This window comes from Myotis myotis, unplaced genomic scaffold, assembly GCF_014108235.1.
Source record: "Myotis myotis isolate mMyoMyo1 unplaced genomic scaffold, mMyoMyo1.p scaffold_m19_p_30, whole genome shotgun sequence".
NCBI classification, from domain to species: domain Eukaryota; kingdom Metazoa; phylum Chordata; class Mammalia; order Chiroptera; family Vespertilionidae; genus Myotis; species Myotis myotis.
The window spans coordinates 2,922,863-2,947,457 of record NW_023416336.1 but is presented as its reverse complement, the minus strand read 5'-3'; the positions used below and the strand labels follow the sequence as shown (position 1 = coordinate 2,947,457).

Genomic DNA, 24,595 nt, shown 5'->3' with positions numbered 1-24,595 from the left:
CCGGCCCGCGCCCGTCTGCCCCCGCCCCGCCCCGGGCCGCTGCCCTCAGCACAGGGACAGGCACCTCGCTCCTGGGAATCCGCTCTCCCCTCAGTGAATCCCGGGAAAGCAGAGCCTTCGCCCGCCTGCTCCACGCCGGGGCCCCCGCGCCCGGTGCTCGAAAGGAGGGCGTTCACACTGTCCCGGGGGAGTCCACGGACCCCTCAGTCAGCCCCCGGGACCGAGCCTAGACACCGCCTCCCTGGGCTGGTCCCACCCGCGCCTCCCGAGTGCGGCTCCCGCCCCGCCCCCCGCGGCGGACCGGGCGGTCTGCGCAGGCGCGCCTCCGCCCCGCCCACCGGTGACGTCAGCGCGCCGTTAACGGCCCTCAGTCGTGTCGGCGCGCGATTTAAAAGCAGTTGCGGATCCGCGACGGGCAGGATGGGACCTCCGTGCCCAGGTGAGGCCGGGCGTGCGGAGGCGCCGCGGGGATGCCCCGGCGCGAGCGAGGGTCCCGCGGGCAGGGTCGGGGTCCGGCCTGAGCGGGACTGCTGTGCTCTTGGCCCAGTCGGTGCCTCAGCTCTCCGTCGACCGCGGGGCCAGGCGAACGGGGCGGGGAGCGGGAGGAGGGAGCGCGGGCCAGAGCGCTCCGCCAATCAGGACGCGGCCTCGGGACGTCCGCTCAGTTCGCGGGCGGAAACCCTGCTGCCCCGGGTGCCTCCACGGTGCTGGCGTCTCCGCTTCCCAAAGGCCTTTTTCTTGGAAGGCGCCTTAGAAGCGTCTTGGCTACCGCTGCATGCTTAACACGCTTGTATTCAATTTTACCTTCATTCCTCAAGTATTGAGTGTTCCTTGTGGGCCAGACGCAGAGACACAGTAAAGAACAAAATAAGATTCCAGGCTATTTATTCTAGTTGGGGAGACAAAAACTAATTTACAGGTGAGACCGAGACCGAGTGCTGTGATTGAGGATAGCGGGGGGAGGGGGGCGCTTTAGATTAGGATTGAGCCCTTAGCAAGGGACTGGGAAACGTATTTCAGGCAGAGGAGCAAGTGCAAAAAAAGAAAAGAAAGGAAAAGGAGCTAGCAGGAACGAGCCTGGCTTGACCGAGGACGGGACATGGTGACGAAACAGTGAGCAGGTCTGTCAGGTGAGCAGGGCCTCTGTCGGTCTTGGTAAGACATTTGAGAATTTGGAGTCATGTTTTAGACCTGACAAATGACTTAGCCCAGAGGTGGTCTGTTGGAGGGAAGGGGTCGGTAAACACTTGGATAGGAGGTTGCCATTCGGGGGAAGTGATAGGGCCACTCAGGGAAGTGATGGCCTGAGGAATAAGTTCGGGTATCATCATCATAGATCGTAAAACCGTGGGAACAGGTGAAGAGCCTGTAGAGGAAACTACAGGCCGACATTTAGGAGCTGGATAGAAGGAAGAAAGTTACAGAGGCCCAAAGTGTTTCAAGAAACGGGGTTGCCAGCTGCTTCAAATGCTGCTGAATCTCAAGAGTGATGAGGCCTGAAAAGTGCTGGACTTGGTGACCTGACAGTTGTGGGTGATCAGTAGTAGTTTTCATAAGGTGATGGGGGCCAGACTAGAGGGAGCTGAACACGAGTAGGAGGTGAGGAAGGGGATGCAGAAAGTGTTCTTTGAGCTCAGTAACCCTGATGCATGATGTCAAAAGCGGTGCGAGAATCAGAGAATGTTCAAAAACTGAAGTGTGCCTCTAGTCCCTATCCTGAGTCTCCCTCTTAGACAAATTCCTTCTTCAGTGCTTCCTATTTCTGTTCTCTTCTCCCAAGGTCCTGCTCCTTCCTACCTTGCAGTGCCCACATCTAAATAGTCACAAGCCCTCTTGATTCAGTCTCTAGAAATGTCTCTTACCTCCTTCCTTCCTGTTTTTACTTTCTTTTTCTTTTGTTTTGATCTCAGCTGAGAGTTATGTTAATCACTCTTCAGCTTGTGGGAAGCTATCAGGGAACATGTGAAGTTCTTCTTGTGTGTTTCCTTTTTAAATTTCTAATCACCACTCCGTTTTCCTTCCCCTTACATGGGCAAACCATTCAGTGATTATTGTGTATCAATTTTAATGTGTTCCTATAAAATATGTTATAATGTACATATGGATTTTTTAATATCATGAATTCTGAACCATCTGAGATACTCATTCTCATCTAGAGGATGAAGAAGCAAATGCTTAAGGCATGTACTTGTTTAGAATTTTTCCAGCTGGTAAGTGATGGAGCTGGGGTTTGAAAGCAAGCCTTCTGTTTCTTACATTTGGAAACATTCTTCCAAGATCTCTGTTTCCTCATCTCTCCCTTCCAGTGATCTTGCTTCTCCCAATCATAATAGGCCTCAGCACTCACTACCATAGTCACACCTTAGACCTTGTCATTATCACTAGCTGCAGTACTCTACAATCTCAATTTTAAGACCCCATTTCTCAATACCACTCCTATCTTTCCAACTCACTCCCTCTTGTTCCCCGACTCCAACAATCTTTTGATGACCCAGCAGACCCAATATTCACTTCACTGTCCCTCACTTCCCTCATGACCTTGTTCCCTCCTTACTTAGCTTACATTCCACGGTCAGTCTGTAATCACTCCCTTTCATACACCTGCAACTCCTTGCCCCCTTCTTGCTTTCTTACACTTGCTTGACTAAATCACAACCCTGGTTAATTCCAACTTTGCCTACTCTGCCCAGTGCACCGGATGGCCAAGGGGACCCCAAGGCTACTCAGCAGTCATGCTTTATTTTCTGATTCACCCACTCCTCTCCTAGATCAATGGTCAGCAAACTCATTAGTCAACAGTGCCAAATATCAACAGTACAACGATTGAAATTTCTTTTGAGAGCCAAATTTTTTGAACTTAAACTATATAGGTAGGTACATTGTTATTAACTTAATTAGGGTACTCCGAAGGCTTAGGAAGAGCCACACTCAAGGGGCCAAAGAGCTGCATGTGGCTCGCGTTTGCCGACCACTGTGATTATTTCATTCCTTCCTTTTTCTTCTGAAATCTCTTCCCCAACCCTTACACTTAACTGTGGAGTTTCCGGTTTTCGCTTGCTTCCTATTTTTATAAGAAAAGAAAAGCAATTAGAAGAGATGATCCAGCCCAAGACAGTTTTGCTCAGTGGTTAAAGGCTCAGCTTGCGGGCCAGAGGGTCTCGGGTTTGATTCCAGTCAGGGGCACATACCTCCTTCCCCTTCCATTCTCTCTAAAATTCAATAGAAAAATATCCTTGGGTGAGGATTAAAAAAAAAGAGAGAGAGAACATCCAAAGTCCAACATGGAATCTGCTCCCCTGTCCGCAGTTGTGCCTGTGCTCTCCACCCTCCTGTTGCTGTGGATGGGTTCTATGTGCTCAGCAGAGGAACCTCTTTAACTGCTTGGGTACTTTGGTCAGCAACTTTTACTCCTCCTTCTGCATGATCCCTGTGAATAATGTCCCCCACCCCCCAAGGCATCTGGAACCTGTGAATGTGTTACCTTACATGTAAAAGGACTTTGTAGATTAAGGATCCTGAGATGGGAAGATTATCCTGGACTCTCTGAATGGGCCCAATGTAATCACAATGATTCTTTTTATTTTTTTTAATATATTTTATTGATTTTCCACAGAGAGGAAGGGAGAGGGACAGAGAGTTAGAAACATCGATGAGAGAAACATCGATCAGCTGCCCCCTGCACACCCCCCACCGGGGATGCGCCCACAACCCAGGCACACGCCCTTGACCGGAATCGAACCCGGGACCCCCCAGTCCGCAGGCCGACGCTCTATCCACTGAGCCAAACCGGCTTCGGCCACAATGATTCTTACTAGTACAAGAAGGAAACAAGAGGTTGGAGTGATGGGAGGGAAGGGACCCCCAAGCTAAGGAATGTAGGTGCTCTCCAGAAGCTGAAAAGGCGCAGAAACAGATTCTTCCTAAAGCCTCCAAAATGAATGCAACCCTGCTGACATCTGGATTTTATACTTGAGTCTAGAATTGCAAGAGAATACATTTGTGTCATTTTTAAACCACCAAGTCTGTGGTAATTTGTTATAGCAGCAGTAGGAAACTAATACAATCTTTTTGTTTTATTCTTTCAACCAACTTGGAATTTTTCCCCCCTATCTTAAATTAAAATTACTTTCTTGACCTCACTTGCCTTTAAACTTATCTAATTTGACCTAGCTATGGTGCATTTGACATAGCCATCACTCCTTCTTCCCTCCTGAAATGTTTCTTACCTGACTTGTGGAACACCACATTTCCCTGGTTTTCTCCCTGCCTCATTAGTTGCATATTCCCCATCTCTTTTGCTGGTTCCTCATTCTTTCCTTCTCTTTAAACTTTTGAAATATTCTAGGACTGAGCCTTCTGCTCTTCTCTATTTGTACTCATTTAATTGAATCCCTCATCTAGTCTTATGGCTTTTAATACCCTATATATGATTATGATATCCAAATCTATGTATCTAGCTCAGAACTTCTCCCTAAACTCTAGACTTAAATATCTGCTCTCTATCCCAGTAGATGACTAATAAGCATCTAAGCCAGGGGTGGGCAAACTTTTTGACTCGAGGGCCACAATGGGTTCTTAAACTGGACTGGAGGGCCGGAACAAAAGCATGGATGGAGTGTTTGTGTGAACTAATATAAGTTCAAAGTAAACATCATTACATAAAAGGGTACGGTCTTTTTTTTTTTTTTTTTTAGTTTTATTCATTTCAAATGGGCCGGATCCGGCACGTGGGCCGTAGTTTGCCCACGGCTGATCTAAGCCCAGCATGTCCAGAACTGAGCCCTGATCTTGTCTCTTTCCCCACAAATATGCTTCTCCTATAGCCTTTCTTTTTTTCAGTCGTGGCAACTCTGTTGCATCCGTTGTTCAGGTAACTGTAGAATTATCCTTGATTCTTCTGTTTTCTCTCATGCCCACATTTAATCCATCAGGAGATCATGTTGGCTGTCTTGAGACTATATTCAGTGTCTGACTACTTCTTACCACTTCCATGCCACCTCCCTGGTCTGAGCTGCCGCCATTTCTCTCGTGGGGTGAACAGAGACATGGTGAGAAAGGGAATAAAGAGGTGGTATATAACGACACAAATGTATTCTCTTGCAGTTCTGGACTCAAGTCTAAAATCAAGGTGTTAGTAGGGTTGCATTCATTCTGGAGGCTTTAGGGGAAAATCTGTTTCTGTGCCTTTTCAACTTTTGGAGGCTGCCTACATTCCTTGGCTTGGGGTTCCTCCCTCCCACAGTCTTGCTTCTGTCCTCACATCTCTGATTCGGGCCCTCCTGTTTCCCTCTATAGGGACAGTTGTGATTACACTGGGAGATGAGGATTGCATCATACCCAGTTATTGGTGGTTGCCCCCTGATCTGTCTTTCTGCTTGTCAATTCTCCCTTTTCAGTCAGTTTTCATCACAACAGCCATTGTGATCTTCTTGAAGCAGAAGTTAGATCACTTTATTTCTCTTCTCACCATTGTCCAATCACTTCCCTTCTCATTCCACCTGAAAGCCACAATCTTTACAGTGGCCTGTGAATAAGGCTCTATACCCCTGCCAGCTGTCCTTCCCTTATCCTGACTTGGTGTCTCTGCTCTACCAGGCCCTGGAGGATCTGACCCCATCCTCTCTCACTCCACTTCAACCACATGGCCCCTCAGACATGCCAGGCATGTTCCAGCCTCTGTGCTTGCAGTTCCCTCTGCCTCGGTGTAGCTTCCCCCAAATATCTCTGTGGTCTTGATTCTGAGGCTTCCTTAGTGAAGCCTCTCCTAACAGGCTTCTACCTCCATTCCCACGTCCTTCTTCCAGGCTTTACTTTTCTCCACACAATTTTCGTCATGCAGCATGCCATCTGTTTTCTGACTTCTTGAATGAAAATGTTTAAAACACAGGGACATTGAAAGGCCAAGACAATGAACAGATTATACTCATATTTTGTTTCATCAGGAGATGAGACAGTCAAGCTGTCTCATTTTTAGAGAGGCTACATTGATTGTTTGGTTAATGTGGAGACTGCTAGATCTTTTGTTGTTAGAACCATCTTTCCCTTTGCAGGTAGTGAGCAATCTGTGGTAATTCTTTGGCATGTTATATTTATTTTACACATTTGTGTTGTTTATTCTCTGGGTCCTATTGGGATTAGAACCTAGCTTATATCTGACTTGATAGCCCATATCTCACTCTTATCTCGGCATCTGTTTCTCTCGCTTAGGAGTATGCTTATATGTGTCTGTTGTTCTGTTAGTTTGTGAGCTTATCAGAGGCAGCAACTTTCTCTTAACCCACCTTTATATCCCTATTAGTGCTGTAGGTTCACATAGTGGATATTTGTCCCATAGGGAAGGAAGCATCAGGAACCCCTCATCCCCCAAGAAACCTAAACTATAGAGGTTCTAGCCATAGACTCTTAGAGTTGGCAGCGATCTTCACGGGCAGTGTGCAGTGAACTTCTACCTTGTGATGAGCCCCAAGCCCCCTTTAGACCTAGGAAACATTCTGTTGAAGGTTCTTGAGCAAGTGTTTTGTTCCATCACTGAACCACAATGAATCACTGTTCTTCAGAGACCCGTGGACCCTCCCTCAATGCCTCACCGTCAAAACGTGGGTTCTCAATGCCCCCACCTAAGAAGGCCCCTCTCAACACTCCTGGCACTCCAGTTCTTGAAGACTTCCCTCAGAATGACGATGAAAAGGAGCGTCTGCAGCGGAGGCGCTCCCGGGCCTTTGAGCTACAGTTCAGCATAGATTCGCCCCGTCTGCTGGCCTCTCCCTCCAGTCGGTGAGTGTGTTCTGGGATGTCTCCTGGGGTGGCCTACCACCCTGACATGGGTGCGTGGGCCTGGCATCTCCACACTACCTGCTGCATTCTGGGTCTTGATTTTAAAAAGTTACATCATGATCCTCACCAGAGTTTTTTATTTTTGTTTTTCATTTAGGAATATTGACTTTTCAGCTACAATTCCAAAGTTTACAAACACACAGATTACAGAGCATTATTCCACCTGTATCAAACTATCCACTGAAAACGTGAGTATCTGCTGGGGTTTACCAGCGAAGCTTCTGCAGCTTGAGCACTGGGGAAATCTAGCCTTGATTCTATAGAGAGTGCATGATCCATAATAACTGTATTTCTATTCTCCAGCGACTCTTCTTAGTGTTGGTGCTTTCATTATGGTTTTACTGTTTCTTATATACCTTTGGTGCACCTTCTGACAGGTTGCCTGTCACCTGTGGTATATCAGCATGGCTTAGGGGATAGTAGTCTGGGCTCTGGAGCAGATAGTAGAGTTGTGGAGCTAATTGTGAGTTTTAGAGCTCACTTGAATTGGAATCCTGTCTCTGCCACTTATAAGCTGTGTGGCCTTGGCAAGTCACTCAACCATTTTGCTGCAGGGTCCTCTGTAAAATGAGAACGAGTATAGTGCCTGCTCATGGGGTCCCTTTGTGTGCAGTATTTAGAACAGGTCCTGCACACAATGAGCACTCGGGAGTCATGTGCTGTGACTCTCTAGGACTTGAGATTGAGGAGGGACACACATGTATTAGCTGTGTCCCAAGTGTTTGTGGCAATTGATATCTGTGGCGAGATGTGGGATATCCCTGTTTAAAAACTTAGCCACCTCTTAGGGTAGCATTATTTATGTGAACCTCTGCTATAAATAACAAATTTTTCTGCAATTTTCTCCTTCTAGAAAATCACTACCAAGAATGCTTTTGGCTTGCACTTGATTGATTTTATGTCAGAAATTCTTAAACAGAAAGACACTGAACTGACCAACTTTAAAGTAAGAAAGATATCTACCTTCTCTTGCATCTGAATTAATGATGAGTATTTCTGATACTTAGTATAGCACAATCATTAAATTCTACAAACACATGAGATTCTCCCTTGTTAAGACATATTATTAACTACTTTACCTTCTTTTCCTAAACTGACAAATGTAGAAAAGCTATCTTTCTGTTATGTTGTCTAATCCCTGTCAGTCTTAGAAATCTTTGTCACTTTTTTTCATAAGGACAAGTAAATATTTTATGAAGCTTGCTGTGTTTTGCCTATTCAGCACACCCTTTTTATGTATGCGAAGGAACCGCTGAGCTAAAGCCAGCCCCGCACACCCTTTTTATGTATCCCCACGAGTACAGCTCTGCTTGTCTGATTAGGTGGCTGCGGGCACTCTGGATGCCAGCACCAAGATCTATGCTGTGCGTGTGGATGCTGTCCACGCTGACGTGTACAGAGTCCTTGGGGGGCTGGGCAAAGATGCACCATCCCCGGAAGAGGCAGAGAGCCATGATGCAGGTATGTGTGTGGGGGTCTGGATTTAAGGTAAGGGCTACTTAAAGGGTGTAGCAGATTGTGAGTAATATACTGGAATGAAGTCACAAGAAATCAGTTATCTCATCTTGTGAAGACACGGACATTTTCCTATATGTCTGTGAGAACTGGAAATTGACTTGTCTTAGAAACTTAATTGAGTAGTTTGGTTTCTTCTTCAGCTGCAGATCAGATGTACCTGTTGCTGTGAGAGAATGGCATGTGTTTGTCACAGTCACTCTTTAGAGTTTTGAGGAACTTGAAGTTCAGTTTCACCCTCCAAAGCAGTCCTTGCAGTACACGGTCTTATTCCTTCTTTAGATGGAAGTGTGACTGAAACAGGAACTACTAAAAAGGCTCCAAAGCCCAAGAAGAAGCACTCGCACAAAACCATCGAGCAGAATATAAACAACCTCAACGTCTCCGAGGCAGATCGGAAGTGTGAGGTGAGCCGTGTGCACCGTGTGGTCTCTGACTCATATGAGACGTGGGTGCTGAGCCTGCCTTGCTGGTTTGTGCTTGTTTAGGTCTCAAGGGGGTACAATATTCAACTGGTCTTTTCAGTGTCATCCTTTAGCTTTTCAGTAAGACTGCTGGGCAAGTCCCTGCTTTCCCTCAGTGTTTCAGAATGACTGAGTAGAAAAAGATGGCAAATTACTGAGAAATCTGATTAAAACATTTCTTTCTTAGTACATGCAGCAATGCTGGCATTAGTGAACATTTATTCTGTACTTGCTAGGCACATTGTGCTGCCTTGAGCATGTGACTAGCATTAACTCATTCAATCCTTATAACATCCTTGCTACATTTCATGAAGAGGTGATTGAGGTGCAGGGCTGTTAAGTAACTTGCCCAAGATGGCACAGCTAGTCTGTAAGCTTGGATGGGAAGCTAAGTGGTCTGCTCCAGAGTTCTTGCTCTAAGTAGCCAATACAATTCAGCAAACTTCAGGAATCTTCTGCTTACAGGAATGGTGTTGGAGCTTCATTTATAATTATCACAGTTAATTTGAAGCAAACAAGTGTTGCCAGAATTTTTTTAAAATTTTACTACTAAAAACAATACCTCTATGAACATTTTTGTACATATCATCTTTGCACTCTTCTGGGAGTATATGTATAAGAAAATTCTGAGAGGGAATTTCCACTGCCCTCAAAAAAAGTTTGTACCAACTTACTCTCCCACCAACAATGGACTAGATTACTTCTTTGTTATCTCCATGACGTTCATAAATGGTAATTAAGGTCACAAGACTGGACTTGATCATCAAGGGGATGTGTGCATGTGAAAGAAGGACTGAACCCTGGGATGCCCCAATTTTAAGAGTTCAGTAATCTGAAGGGAAAACATCCAGTAGGTAGGAGGAAAGCCAGGAGAGTGTGGTATCCAAATGAGGGAGCATGGGAGTTTCAGGGAGGTGGGAATGATGAGCCATGTTAAATCTGGCAACCTGAAGCTTCTGGTGAGCTTGGAGGGGGAACTGAAGTTCCTGTAGAACTGAAGCTCAAGCCTCCAAGAAAGGGATGCTTCTTGGCTGTGCTGGTGGCCCTGAATTTGGAAGAAGGGCTCGTGGGCCAAGGATCCAAAGGGCATGCTGGTTGGTGCTGGTGTCTCTGAGGCACACAGTGAGGCTGGTTCTGTGAGTGAGAAAAAGTAGATTGAATGCAGCTACTGTTACAGGTAGGACCTCTCACATCTGGAATGAAGAAGCACTGCTGGGTGACAGAAATAGGAGGCCTGCATAAAGAAGGAAGTCCCTTCTCCTTGTAGCCCTGCAATCTCTCTCTAGTGCCCCCTATTGGTGGATCCCAACAGCAAGCTGCTGGCAAAGCCAGAATGTGGCCACAGACCCAGCATCGGAGAGAATAGAAGGTAGTTTTGGAGTTGAGAGGCAGTAGTAGCTTAATAACTGGCAGAGAAGTAGAGTGTCATGATCTCTACTTTCAAAAAAGTTCTGTTGTGGGCGGGGAGGGGGGAAGAGAAAGGCAATATGCAAAATGTTACCCATTGGGGAATATAGGTAAAAGTTAAGTGGAAGTTCATATTACTTTTTCAGCATTCTTATAGGCTGAAATTTTTCATAATAAATGGGGGAAAATAAATAGGAAGAAGCAGATATAGCCTGTTGTTTTAAAGAGTAATGGATAGGCAAATGGAGGGGAAAGTAAGATCTGGAAGTTTTGTATTTTTTTTAAACGGGAGAATTAACAGCATGTTTGCTTGTTGATGGCAACAATCTAGTGGAGAAGGAATTATGACAATGCAGAAAAGAACAGAGAAATGCTAGCATGGCATCCTTGAACGTGTGAGAAGGGGAGGGGATGGACAACATTGATGGGCCTGGGCCGAGGAGCCCCACAGTGATGGGAGATGGGACATTCTCTTCTGGTTGAGTGTTCGTCTCCTCCCCCAACCCCAGTTGAAATAGGAAGCCAGGTCATCAACTGACAGAGAGTGTGGAGGAAGAAAGTGTTAAGAGGTTTGAGGAGAGAAAAAGGTAGGAAGGAAAGAGTCATCTGGGGGTGGTGGTAAGAAAATGGACTAGGGAAATATAGCTTGCTTGCCAGACAATACTTAGGGTCCATTTGATGGATTTGAAGTGAGGTCAGTCAGAATGCTTTGTTTCTTCATCATGATTATCTGTGTGGGTGTAAGCATGGAGTAGCAGAAAATTGTATTTAGCAAAGGATTGTGTTTAGCTGAGTGAATGTGACACAGAAAGAGGCTGAAGTTAAGAGCAAGTGCAGGGGATTGGTCACAGTCATTGCTTATGGAATTTTAGCTGGGAAGGTAGGTAGTGAGCATAAAGTAATTTGATCAGTAGTTGTAGGGCCTGGTGGGATCAGACTTGTTGGAGACATCACCTGTAGGCTACACAGGTGGGAGGTGGTTGTCATAGAGAGGCACTTAGAATTAAGGGAATGGAGCCTGGCCATCGTCGTAGCTCAGTGGTTGAGCGCCGATCTATGAATGAGGAGGTAACGGTTCGATTCTTGGTCATGGCACATGCCAGGTTGCAGGCTCCATCCCTAGTGTGGGGCGTGTAGGAGGCAGCCGATCAATGATTCTCTCTCATTATTGATGTTTCTATCTCTCTCTATCTCTCTGTTCCTCTCTGAAATCAATAAAAATATATTTTAAAAAAACATTAAAAATGGTGTGTTAGGGAAAGAGACCAAAAGAAGGTTTCTGTTCAGGTTTTAACAAATGTGTTCATTGACATGTTATAAGCTTGTGATCACGTGCTATGTACTTGACTGGCATCTATTTATCTGACTACATACAGCCTTTCTTTTGAACTGGTATCGGTTGGGATGGGCCTTTGCCTGATCAGTTAGAAAGCCCCATTCACTTTTTTTTGTTAAATTATTTTATTATGTATCTTTTTTCAACAATTTTTTTTTTTTAAATCCTCACCTGAGGGTATTTTTCCATTGATTTTTTAGAGAGTGGAAGAGAGAGGGAAAGACGGAGAGAAACATTGATGTGAGAGAAACATCGATTGGTTGCCTCCTGCACGTGCCCTGGAGCCTGCACCTGAGGTGCGTGCCCCTGACCAGAATTGAACCCCGGACCCTTCAGTCCGCAGGCCTATACTCCATCCACTGAACCAAACCGGCTAGGGCCCCATCCACTTTTGATTATGTGCAGAGACATTTCAGTCCAGTGTGTGCAGCCGTGATGAGCAGGCCCAGTGAATGAATTTGGTATTTTCTTTGGCTCCTTTCCATAACCTTGGCTTCCCTGTGTTTGTGCTCAGATTGATCCCCTGTTTCAGAAGACTGCAGCCTCGTTTGATGAGTGCAGCACAGCAGGGGTGTTCCTCTCCACCCTCCACTGCCACGACTACAGAAGCGAGCTGCTTTTCCCTTCGGATGTCCAGACCCTCTCCAGTGCAGGGCCCCCTGAGATGCCAGATTTAGATTGGGTAGAAATGACAGATTTAAAAGGTAAGCCCACACAATGCCTTTCACCAAGCTGTCAGTCATTAGAGATGATTCTTATAACCCTGGGGGGTGGAAAGCGATGGTGCTCTCCAGAAGGTTCTTCTGGAGTGCCAAATTGGGCACCATGTTGGGTGGGACTGTTCCTACTTTCTGAAGCATGGAGTCTGAAATAGTAGTAGCTAGTGCTCTCCTGTTCTCGGCCTGGATGTGCCAGTCCCTCAGGTGCCCCCCTAGCAGCCAGTTCTCAAGTCACATATTGGAGCCAACAGCTAACCTGGAGTGTCAGAGTTTGGGCTTAGGAAACGGGCTTTGAGAGACTTGTCGAGCCAGAGGGGTCTCGTTCTTATTTGTTACCAATTGGGCCGGGGGGGGGGGGGGGGGGGTGGGCGGGAACGGACCTACGAAGAAGGGGGCATTGGGAACTGCTCACAGATGGCTCTGTGGTGGTCTGAGAACAGACCTGCCCTGTTGTCAGCCTCTTATGCTGGTTGGCAAGGATTTTAACCCCCATCCCGTCCTCTCCCTGCACGCTCCCCGCCCAGTACTTTCTCCTCTTTCAGTCTTCTCTCAGATTTGTTAAGTAGAACAATTTTGTACTAACAATCTGTTTTCAAAGTTTATGTGCTCAGCTGGTGCTCTAGTCCTGGGAGGCAGGTAATCTAGTTTGGGACTGAATTGACATGATCGGGGCTGTGCACTGAGCACGCTCTAAGAGAGGGGTTTTCATTTCCCGACTATAGCGAAAGGCATGGGATCTGTTTCATAGTCACCTGTATGTGCTTCAGGTTTCTGCTCAAGGGTTTTACTAATCGTTGGAATGCTTGTGAGCAGCCTGCCTTCAGTGGGGGTGCCTGCGTATCTGCCCCTCCCAGAGAGCAGCCATTCTCTCTGCTCGGGGACCCGAGGTGACTGTGCCTCCCTCGACATTCTGCTGCTCTGACCCTTCAGGGAGTGGGGAGCGGGCTCTGCTCACCTCTGACCTGTGCTCTCCCTGTCCTCGCCAGCACTCCTAGAGCAGTGTACGGAGGACCGCCAGATCTGCCCTTCCCTGGCCGGCTTCCAGTTCACAAAATGGGACAGCGAGACACATAATGAGGTGTGGACCTTTGGACTTTTCAAGGCTTTGGGAATTTCTCCAGCACCTTGTGGTTTCAGTGAGACAGTCTGAGATTAGTTCTGCCCAATAGGAAACTGTGGCATCATTTTTATTTAGCCACAAGTAGAGAAAACATTTCCTTTGGCACTTTTGTAGGGACTAAAACCTGGGAACATCGGGGGGAGCTAGGAGTGGGGTTGTGATATCCAGCCAGACCAGTGGACAGGTGGGTGAATTCTGGGACCAGCTTTGTGCTCCCCTTGCACGAGGCAGCCCTGCCACTCCTGGGTGCACATTTCTATCAGATTTACTCTTGAATATGGTTATGCCGTGGCCATTGGTCTCTTGGGCTGCTGTCAAGCTCGAGGAATTTCCTGCTCTTTGAGATTGAGTCCCTTGGCACAGAGTTTCCTGAGAAATTGTCACGTGTAAAGCTTTCCTCTGTGTATTTTTAGCCTGGCCCCTTTAGCCTACTTACTACAACTTCCAAAACAAATGGTCTCCATGGACAACTCTTTTCTCTAAACATGTAGCTAATGATGTGGAGTCCTGTTTCACATTTTACCAAAGACAGTACAGCTCCATTCTGTACTGCATAATATAAACTTCCTCCATGCTTTTCTGTTATGAGAACATTGGCTCTGGGGAGGGGGGAGGCATATCCAGCAAGGCCATTCCTCCAGCAGTGACCGTGGTCACCAGAATGAGAACTCTCTCTCTGTTCCTCCAGTCTGTATCAGCCCTGGTAGACAAGTTCAAGAAGAATGATCAGGTATTTGACATCAACGCTGAGATAGAGGACAGTGATGGCGAGGACATCCCTGATGGGCCTCTGGAGGATGACTTTGATGCCAACGACGAACCGGACCACACCGCCTCTGGGGATCATGCAGAGTTCAGGAGCTGGAGGGACCCCTGCCGTAGTCAAAGCTGCCAGTAAGGCTCTCAGGGCCTTGGAGAATGTTCCCATGGGGGTTTCCCCAGATTTCCTGCTGGCGCAGTCTCATTCCATCTCTGTAGATAGCTGGACTGCTGGGCCATGTTGTCCACACAGGTGGAGCCACCCAACTCACAATGGAATCATACCTGCCTTTGAATGTCAGCTCAGCTACTTAATTGGTTATAAAACTGACATTGCAGTCTTGGCCAGGTGGCTCAGTTGGTTTGTGCATCATCCCATACACCAAAAGGTTGCAGGTTCCATTCCCAGTCACGGCACGTACCTTGGTTGCAGGTTTGATCCCTAGTCAGAGCAGGCAACTGATCGCTGTTTCTCTCTCTGTCCTTTATTCTCTCTAAAATCAGTAAACATCCTCAGGTGAGGATTAAAAAAAACAACAAACCTGACATCACAGGAGTTTGTAAGGCTAGAACTAAAATAGGTAAAGTGCTGAGGGAAAGTAGCTGGAATATAGTAGCTACTTCAGTGGTGGCTATTGGTAGCACTTGCATTTGGTAGCATGGAGGGTGCCCCCTTTCTGCACACTGCAGCTGGACCAGCTTTTGGCTAAATTGCTCCCTATTGTTATAGACGGAAACAGGCTGATGTGTTGCTTACAAAAAAAATGTGGTCCCTGCCTGAAGGATCAGGCAAAGTGGGGCTGGGCAGTGTTGGGTTACCAGGGACAAGCAGAGCAGAGAAAACTCAATAGGCAGATATCATTGAGCATATGGGGTCGGGAAAACTAGTAAAATTGGTCTGTAGTCATTTATTTAGTGACCGTCTAAGAAAATCAGAACTTTCTTGGCCTATATTATATGTACTTAACAGATTAGTATTATTTAAACTTTGAATATAATTTGGAAGCAGGATCTCATAAAATCCTATAGTGCTGAGGGCCCCTAAAGGTCTTGAATGGGTCTGTGTGTAGAGCAGACGCTATGGATTGGGGACAACTGAGGTGGTTGAGTATGTATAAAACCTTAGAAGTCATCCAGTAAAATTTCCCACGGAGGCAAGAATCCCTTCAAGAGCATTGCTTTAATGTTTCCAGGGTAAGAGACTGCTTTCTTGAGCTCATTTTGTCTGCCCATGTGGGAAATGATTCTACTGATTAATGTCTTCAAGTTGGAGTGGACATCAAGGGGCTGAGCATTTGGTACCTTGAGACACAGCATCTGGCCCTTTAGCACCCTCCTTGCCTGATTTGTGCTGTTGACCTGTGATTTGATCCCTGTACCCATCCTGTCTTCTAAGAAGTGAGAAATGGCAGGCAGCTTAGTGGGAGATTTTCAAATGTCAGAGAAGAGCTGTCACTCTTCCTGAACACTGAGGTGGCATCTGAGGAACTGACGATAGCAAAATCTCTTTCATTTGGTTATTTTGTTAGGAGCATAGATACTTGGTTTGAGCAAGTGTCTCCATTTCTCTCCCTAGCTCCAGAGAGAGAAAACTCTTAGACTCCATCCTAGTGAGTGCAGTAGGGGTGGGGTGGGGGCTTAGGTTCTAGTTAGGGTTTTGTCCATCTTGGCGTCCCATACCCTCACATGGTGCTGGCCTGTTTTGGGAACTCAGTAAATGAACTGAATTGGACCTGACCCTGCCATGGAAGCTGTGAGGTGTGGGGTAGGAGGCATCACCTCTTTATTTTTTTAGAATATGTTTTTATTGATTATTTACTTAATTTATTTTTTAGAGAGAGAGGAAGGGAGAGGGATAGAAAGATAGAAATATTGATGAGAGAAACATCATTGATCAGCTGCCTCCTGCATGCTCCTTATTGTGGATCGAGCCCGCAACCCATGCATGTGTCTTGACCAGGAATCAAACCTGTGACCTTTTGGTTCCTGGGTCGATGCTCAACCACTGATCCACACTGGCTGGGCTGACATCACCTTTTAGGCTCTTTCTTTTCTGGAAGGGTTGAGACTTGATGATTATAGTGATATCTGATATTTATTGAGCTCCTCATTCTGGCTTTGAGCCAGATACTATGCTAGGACCCTTACCTGCATTGTTTTATATAATCTGTATAATATGTAAAATGTAATCACTTAAACCTCACAACAGTCCTATAATTAGCTTCTGTTTGCCCTATTTACATGTGGAAACAGGCTCAGAGAGGTTATGTAATCCTGGTTGCACGTAATGAGCTATGAATGACAGCCTCCATCCAGAGCACTTAGCTGGATGTCTGTGAGGCCAGCCATGTGTTGCCATTTTCCCAGACCTCCCTGGGTGACCATCCTGTGCACTAGGTCTTCAGGGTGGGGTAGGGTCGATGCTGGATTAAATCCCTGTGTGTGTAGCCTGCCCACGTTACCTGTACCTAGGTGGCATCACTGTCAGCTGTGCACAGGGTAAAAGGTGTGTGTATGTTAACAAGGACACGGCTGAGAAAGTGCTTGGTGTTTAGGAGCAGGTCTGTGCGTTCCCTCTTCCTGGTCTCTCTGCGGTGCAGGCATTACTTTGTGAGGTGCTCGCTGGCCAAGGTCCAGGCCCAAACCACAGCCTGCCCAATGCCTGCAAGAGTGAGGTGTGTGCTAGGAACCAGATGGGAGGAGACCTTTAACCCGAAGATATTAGTGACTTAACTGTTGCTAAGCTGAAGGAAGGGGGGGACGGTATAGAAGAAATAGAATTCCTCTAGGGCAGTGGTTGGCAAACTCAGTCAACAGAGCCAAATATCAACAGTACAACGATTGAAATTTTGAGAGCCAAATTTTTTAAACTTAAACTATATAGGTAGGTACATTGTTATTAACTTAATTAGGGTACTCCTGAGGCTTAGGAAGAGCCACACTCAAGGGGCCAAAGAGCCGCATGTGGCTCGCTAGCCGCAGTTTGCCGACCACAGCTCTAGGGGATTAGAGATGGTCAGTGGAGGGGCAAGCTTTGAAAATGACTGTGGTTAGGTTAGCTGTTGAGTGGGGATCAGTTGGCTGCCTCCACACAGCACTGTAAGTATTATTAAATGGCTATAGTTCAAGCCTCCAGGTCCTCAGTCCAGCCCTGGCCCACAGACTCACTTTTTAAAAAAATACATTTTTATCAATTTCATAGAGGAAGGGTGAAGGGGAAAGATAGAGAGAGAAACATCAATGATGACAGAATCATTGATCAGCTGCCTTCTGCATGCCCCTCACTGGGGATTGAGTCTGTAATCCAGGCATGTGCCCTGACCGGGAATTGAACCATGACCTCCTGGTTCATAGTTTGATGCTCAATGACTGAGCCACGCCGGCTGGGCCAGGCTCATTCTTTATATCTTTGCCTTTCAGTTCCTAATGATTCCCACCATGACTGCCTAAGATTTATCAGAAGAATACAGTGGGGCCTTGACTTACGAGTTTAATTCGTTCTGTAACGGAGCTCGTAACTCAAATTACTCGTATGTCAAATCACTGTGACGTTCGCTGCACCAACTAGCAGTGGGGTATCTGAAGCTGGCTCATAACCCGAATTTTAGCTCGCAACTCAACTCAAAGCAAAAAATTGGCCGAGAGACAGCTCGTATCTTGAAAAACTCGTTAGTCGGGACACTCGTAAGTCAAGGCCCCACTGTATTCATGAGAATTGTGTGGGGATGCTACCGGAGCCATCTTTCTCCGTCTGGAGTTCACAGTGCATACAGTTACATAATAACATAGGCCAGGCATTTCGCAGGCTAGAAGTGTGCATTTTTTAGTACATTTTATTCTTTAAAATTAATATTTAATTACACAATAAATATATAAATACAGCCCTAACCAGTTTGGCTCAGTGGATAGAGCGTTGGCCTGCGGACTGAAGGGTCCCAGGTTCGATTCCGGTCAAGGGCATGTACCTTGGTTGCAGGCACATCCCCGGTGGGGGGGTGTGCAGGAGGCGGCTGATCGATGTTTCTAACTCTCTATCTATCTCCCTTCCTCTCTGTAAAAAATCAATAAAATATATTAAAAAAAAAAAAAAAAAATATATATATATATATATATATATATGGGTTTTAAAAAAAGATTCTGTAGATAAAGGCAAAATCCCCTTTTAAAACGTTTTTCGCTTATTCCATAATGCTTGATATAAAGGATTTATATCACGACAGGTAAAAAGCCTCTCCTTGTTAACCTTCCTTGTAGCAGGCAGTAGAGTAGTACTCACACACTTGATGATGTCAGAGACCTTTTGGAGAAAGCTACCTCACACAGGCTAGTAATTCACAGAAAGGGTGAACAATCAAACCCAAGCTGCCATGCTTGACTGTCCAGTTAGACACTTCACACACAGCAAAGAATGAAGCTAGATGGTCTGAGACTTAGTTTATAAAGGGGACCCCCCCCAGCATTTGCAGGACATAAATTACAATAGCATCCTCACTTTTTTTTTTTTAATATATATTTTATTGATTTTTTTCAGAGAAGAAGGGAGAGGGATAGAGAGTTGGAAACATCGATGAGAGAGAAACATCGATCAGCTGCCTCCTGCACACTCCCCACTGGGGACGTGCCCGCAACCAAGATACATGCCCTTGACCGGAATCGAACCTGGGACCTTTGAGTCCGCAGGCAGACGATCTATCCACTGAGCCAAACCGGTTAGGGCAACATCTTCACTTTTAGTAGGAACGACAATGGTTTTTGGAGCCCTCCTTTATGGAAGGATGATGAGGAAAGGATGAGAGACTACCAGCTTGTGAAGCACTTTGGAATGTCCAAAGTACTTGTGTAGATTTGATCATGTTGTTATAATATTAAGAGAAGTAAAACACTTTGATGAAGTAAAAACTAAGGGTTGTTGATGTGCAATATTTATATTGGACTTAGAAATGTTGTTCATTTGTGGAAAAGTGGGTAGGTAGAGCCTTCAACTGCATCACATGCTGCTTTACATGTAAGTACATGGTTGTCTATGTCAACATGGACATGATTGTATGTGTAAAAACATTATTTGATGTGTGTTACAGGGAAGAAACGATTCCCCTTGGGGATGGAGACATTAGGACCATGTGCCCCTTTCTATCCATGAGACCTGGAGAATATTCCTATTTCAGTCCCCGCACCATGTCGATGTGGGCTGGACCGGAGCATTGGCGCTTCAGACCCCGACACAAACGTATGTACTTCCAGGTAGTACCTCTTAGGAAAAGAGATAGTGTAGGTGACCAGCAGTCAGCAGGTCGGCCTAGGAAGGGAAATGCCAGTTGCTGTTCTATTGAGCCTTTTAGTCAGCTGCAGACCCACATAGACAGGCCAGCCTCTCACTTGGACAGTCAGTTGGCCTGGCCTGGCCTGGGATGAGGGATAAGTTAAGACTGAGGCCTCTGAGTGGGAAGAGTCAGGAGAGCTGGGCTCCTGACCTCGTACTGCCCTCTAGTATCCACGTGGCTTCAAACAATGGCTGCAGGTGGGAATGACCAGGCCCTGGGGCCCATGTGAGTTACTGCACCATGCAGCTCTTGGCAGGATTCTGAAGGGGGTTATGCCAGCATTGTGTGTTTTTCATTCCCTCTTTGAAAAGGAGATATTAATTTGCATACATTTTTGTGTTTGGTAGCAAAACCACAAATTATAAACTAATGATGAAAATCAGACATATGATTTGCCATTCCCAGTGCTTTTATGCTGCAGTTGGTAAGACCGCCAGTGTGTCCTGTGAGATGCGGACATATTGTAGGCCCCAGAAGTGAGCAGTGTTGCTTTCTGTGTTCATTTCTGCAGAAGATGCTGCCTTGAAATCAGAGAACAGAAAGAAGAGCACAAAGAAAGACTTTGAAATAGACTTCGACGATGACATTGACTTTGATGTGTATTTTGGAAAAGCAAAGGTTTGTGCTGGATTTATTACTATTTGTGCTTTCTTAAATTACTCTTTGTACTCCTTTCCCTTTCAGATGTGATTTTTAAAAATTAATTATAAATTTAACTCTTAAACAGATGGCTTCATTGTCCCTCGATTCTTAGAGGAATTGATAAACAGTCCCAAATTCAGTGGCAGAGAGGATAAAGTTTAGAATATGCATAATGTCTAGCAAAGTTGTTGGGTACTCTGGATGGCAGACTAGTGCTGCCTATGCCCAAGCTCCTTCTAAAAAAGAATAGGTGTTGACCATTTTAATTAAAGATGCCTAGGAAGCACTTTTTTCTTTTTTTAATTAATAGGCTGCTACTATTCTGACCAAGTCTACTTTGGAGAACCAGAACTGGAGAGCCACCACCCTTCCTACAGACTTCCACTATGAGGCTGATCATCTGGCTCAGCTGCACCTGAAACCGGGCACCAGGGTAAGGCTGGTTTTTGTTTCCTCAAGGCTGCTGTTGAGCCTGTTTATAGCATCAGAGGCATCCAGTGGCTGGTATTGTTGACTGTCAGGCTGTGCCTTCAAGGAAAAGGTGGGAGAGCATGAGCAGGAATGTGTGTTAGCCAAAAGAAGTTACCTGAAGATCCAGAAGGGGGTGAGGCAGAGCTGAAGGGAAAAGCTCATAGGGAGATGATGGACACTAATGTTTAGGAAATGGCTCTCCTGGTTGGAAGACTATACACAGGCCTGCATATTGAAATGCTAGGGGGGATAAGCAAAATCTTTTGTTGAGGTTTGTACACGATGTGAGTTGTTTCTGGATTCTCTCATGTTCTCATTGATGTTGTGGATTCACTAGCTGGATGCTTTCCCCAGCCCATGTGCCTCCCCACAATCAAGGTGTAGACGGGAGCTGCCTGTGACCCATTGGGTAATGGAGGTGCAAAGCATCTGACTGTCCTTCAGCAGTCCTTCAAGAGTTTGCTAGAACTGCACAAGTGGCCCAGGTTCCTTCTATCACTGTCAGGATGAACATCTGGTGCTGTACCCTGGTTACTGTTCACTTCCTTTGCTTGTGGTTCTTCTGGTAATGCTAGGAGCAAGTGCATGTCCCTGTCTCCAGGGTGACCAGACTGGTTCATGCCAAGTTCCATTTGATCGGAGCCCTCTGCTCATTTGCATTCTGGTTGTTTTATTTAGTCTTTGGTATCAAATGTGTAGTAGTCAGTTTCTCTTCCTTTTTTGCCAGTTCCTTGACAGGGTCTGTTTTTTCTTTTTTTCTTCTTAAATCTTTATTGTTGAAAATATTACATACATCCCTTTTCCCCTCCATTGACCCCTTCTAGTCCGCCCCATCTCCCACCCCAGGCCTTCACTATCCTATTGTCTGTGTCCATGGGTTATGCACATATGTATATAAGTTCTTTGGTTGATCTCTTCCCACCCACCCACACAACCCCCACCTTCCATCTGAGATGCTTCCATGTCTCTGGATCAATTTTGTTCATCAGTTTATTTTGTTCGTTAGATTCCACATATGAATGAGATCATGTTATACTTGTCTTGCTCTGACTGGCTTACTTCGCTTAGCATAATACTTTCCAGGTCTCTCCATGCTGTCTCAAAGGGTGAGAGATTCTTTTTTTTAACTGTTACTTAGTATTCCATGGTATAAATGTACCAAAACTTTTTTATTCTCTCATCTACTGATGGGTACTTGGGCTGTTTCCAGATCTTAGCTATTGTAAATTGCACTGCTATGAACATAGGAGTGCATACATTCTTTCTGATTGTTTTTTTGGTTCTCTTAGGACCGTGGTTGGCAAACTGCACCTCGCGAGCCACATGCGGCTCTTTGGCCCCTTGAGTGTTGCTCTTCCACAAAATACCACATGCGGGTGTGCACGTGCAGTGCGATTGAAACTTCGTGGCCCATGCGCAGAAGTCAGTATTTTGTGGAAGAGCCGGTATTTTGTGGAAGAGCCACACTCAAGGAGCCGAAGAGCCGCATGTGGCTTGTGAGCTGTGGTTTGCCAAGCTGCAGTTTGCCGACCACTGACCTAGGATATATTGCTAGAAGTGGGATCACTGGGTCAAATGACAGTTCCATATTTAATTTTTTGAGGAAACACCATACTTTATTCCATAATAGGTGCACCCTACTAGCAGTGTACTAGGGTTCCCTTTTCTCTACATCCTTACCAGCACTTGTCACTTAATTGATTTGTTGATAGTAGCCATTCTGACAGGTGTGAGGTGATACCTCATTGTCGTTTTAATTCACATCTGTCTGATGATCAGTGACTGAGCTTTTTTTCACGTCTCTTGGCCATTCGTATATCTGCTTTGAAGAAGTGTCTAAGTTCTTTGCCCATTTTTAAATTGGAGTGTTTGTTAAGTTGTATGAGTTCCTTATATAGTTTGGAAATTAACCCTTTATTAGATGTATCTTGTCAAATATGTTCTCCCATACAGTGGACTCCCTTTTCATTTTGTTGATGGTTTCTTTTGCTGTGCAGAAGCTTTTTATTTTGTTGTAGTCCCATTTGTTTATTTTCCCTTTAGTTTCCTGTGCCCTAGGGATAGGTAAACATATTGCTACCAGAGATGTCTGAGATTTTGCTGTCTCTGGTTTCTTCTAAGATAGTTATGGTTTCACGACTTACACAAGTCTTTTATCCATTTTGAGTTTATTCTTTTTTTTTAAATATATTTTATTGATTTTTTACAGAGAGGAAGGGAGATGGATAGAGAGTTAGAAACATCGATGAGAGAGAAATATCAATCAGCTGCCTCCTGCACATCTCCTACTGGGGATGTGCCCGCAACCAAGGCACATGCCCTTGACCGGAATCGAACCTGGGACCCTTCAGTCCGCAGGCCGACGCTCCATCCACTGAGCCAGACCAGTTTCGGCTTGAGTTTATTCTTGTGTATGCTATAAGTTGGTGGTCTAGTGTCATTTTTTTGCATGTATCTGTTCAATTTTCCCAACACCACTTTTTAAAAAATATACATTTTATTGATTTCTTAAAGAGAGGAAAGGAGAGGGATAGAAAGTTAGAAACATCGATCAGCTGCCTCTTGCACACCTCCTATTGGGGATGTGCCCGCAACCAAGGTACATGCCCTTGACCGGAATCGAACCTGGGACCTTTCAGTCTGCAGGCCAATGCTCTATCCACTGAGCCAAACCGATTAGGGCCCAACACCACTTATTGAAGAGACTATCTTGACTCCACTGTATGTTCTTGCCTCCTTGTTCAAGTATTAATTGACCATAATGTCTTGGGTCAATTCCTCGGGTCTCTGTTCTATTTCATTGATCTATATGTCTGTTCTTGTACCACTACCAAGCTATTTTGATTACAGTGGCTTTGTAGTATAACTTGATATCTGGTATTCTGATCCCTCCAACTTTGTTGTTCTTTCTCAAGATTGCTGTGGCTACTGGGGGTCTTTTTTGGTTCCATATACATTTTTGGAGGATTTATTCTAGATCTGTGAAATATGCCTTTTGGTATTTTTTTTTAAATAAATCTTGATTGTTCAGATTATTACAGTTGTTCCTCTCCCCCACCCCATAACTCCCCTCCACCCAGTTCCCACCCCACCCTCTGCCCTTACCCGCTCCTACTGTCCTCATCCATAGGTGTACGATTTTTGTCCAGTCTCTTCCGCCACCCCCACACCCCTTTCCCCACCAGGAATAGTGAGTTCATTCCCTTTCTATATCCCTGATTCTATTATAATCACCAGTTCATTCTGTTCATCAGATTATTTATTCACTTGATTCTTAGATTCACTTGTTGATAGATGCATATTTGTTGTTCATAATTAGTATCTTTACCTTTTTCTTCTTCTTCCTCTTCTTAAAGAATACCTTTCAGCATTTCATATAATGCTGGTTTGGTGGTGATGAACTCCTTTAACTTTTTCTTATCTGTGAAGCTCTATATCTGACCTTCAATTCTGAATGATAGCTTTGCTGGATAAAGTAATCTTGGTTGTAGGTTCTTGGCATTCATCACTTTGGATATTTCTTGCCACTCCATTCTGGCCTGCAAAGTTTCTGTTGAGAAATCAGCTGACAGTCGTATGGGTATTGCCTTGTAGGTAACTGACTGTCTTTCTCTTGCTGCTTTTAAGATTCTCTCTTTGTCTTTTGCTTTTGGCATTTTAATTATGATGTGTCTTGGTGTGGTCCTCTTTGGATTCCTTTTGTTTGGGGTTCTCTGCGCTTCCTAGACTTGTAAGCCTATTTCTTTCACCAGGTAGGGGAAGTTTTCTGCCATTATTTCTTCAAATAGGTTTTCAATATCTTGCTCTCTCTCTTGTTCTGGCACCCCTATAATTCTGATGTTGGTACACTTGAAGCTGTCCCAGAGGCTCCTTACACTATCCTCGCATTTTCGGATTCTTTTTTCATTTTGCTTTTCTGGTTGGGTGTTTTTTGCTTCTTCGCATTTCAAATCTTTGCCTTGATTCTTGCGCTCCTTTGGTCTGCTGTTGGGAGTCTGTATAATATT

General features: G+C 45.4%; 1 protein-coding gene across 3 annotated transcripts in view; it reads left to right on the top strand.

Annotated features, from left to right (window-relative positions):
• NCAPH (non-SMC condensin I complex subunit H) overlaps positions 1-24,595 on the top strand; it is a 48,195-nt gene that overhangs the window by 9,136 nt on the left and 14,464 nt on the right. Inside the window, exons 1-12 of one of the 3 annotated variants that reach the window (XM_036302224.1) lie at positions 323-439; positions 6,558-6,774; positions 6,932-7,022; positions 7,688-7,780; positions 8,157-8,295; positions 8,632-8,756; positions 12,071-12,260; positions 13,262-13,353; positions 14,084-14,289; positions 19,233-19,381; positions 19,987-20,093; positions 20,428-20,550. In XM_036302224.1, the coding sequence (XP_036158117.1) occupies positions 421-439; positions 6,558-6,774; positions 6,932-7,022; positions 7,688-7,780; positions 8,157-8,295; positions 8,632-8,756; positions 12,071-12,260; positions 13,262-13,353; positions 14,084-14,289; positions 19,233-19,381; positions 19,987-20,093; positions 20,428-20,550 (1,551 nt within the window). In that variant the 5' untranslated portion in view covers positions 323-420. Of the gene's footprint in view, positions 1-322; positions 440-6,557; positions 6,775-6,931; positions 7,023-7,687; positions 7,781-8,156; positions 8,296-8,631; positions 8,757-12,070; positions 12,261-13,261; positions 13,354-14,083; positions 14,290-19,232; positions 19,382-19,986; positions 20,094-20,427; positions 20,551-24,595 lie in introns of those variants that run through there. The other 2 variants (XM_036302222.1, XM_036302223.1) reach the window with 2 other exon arrangements.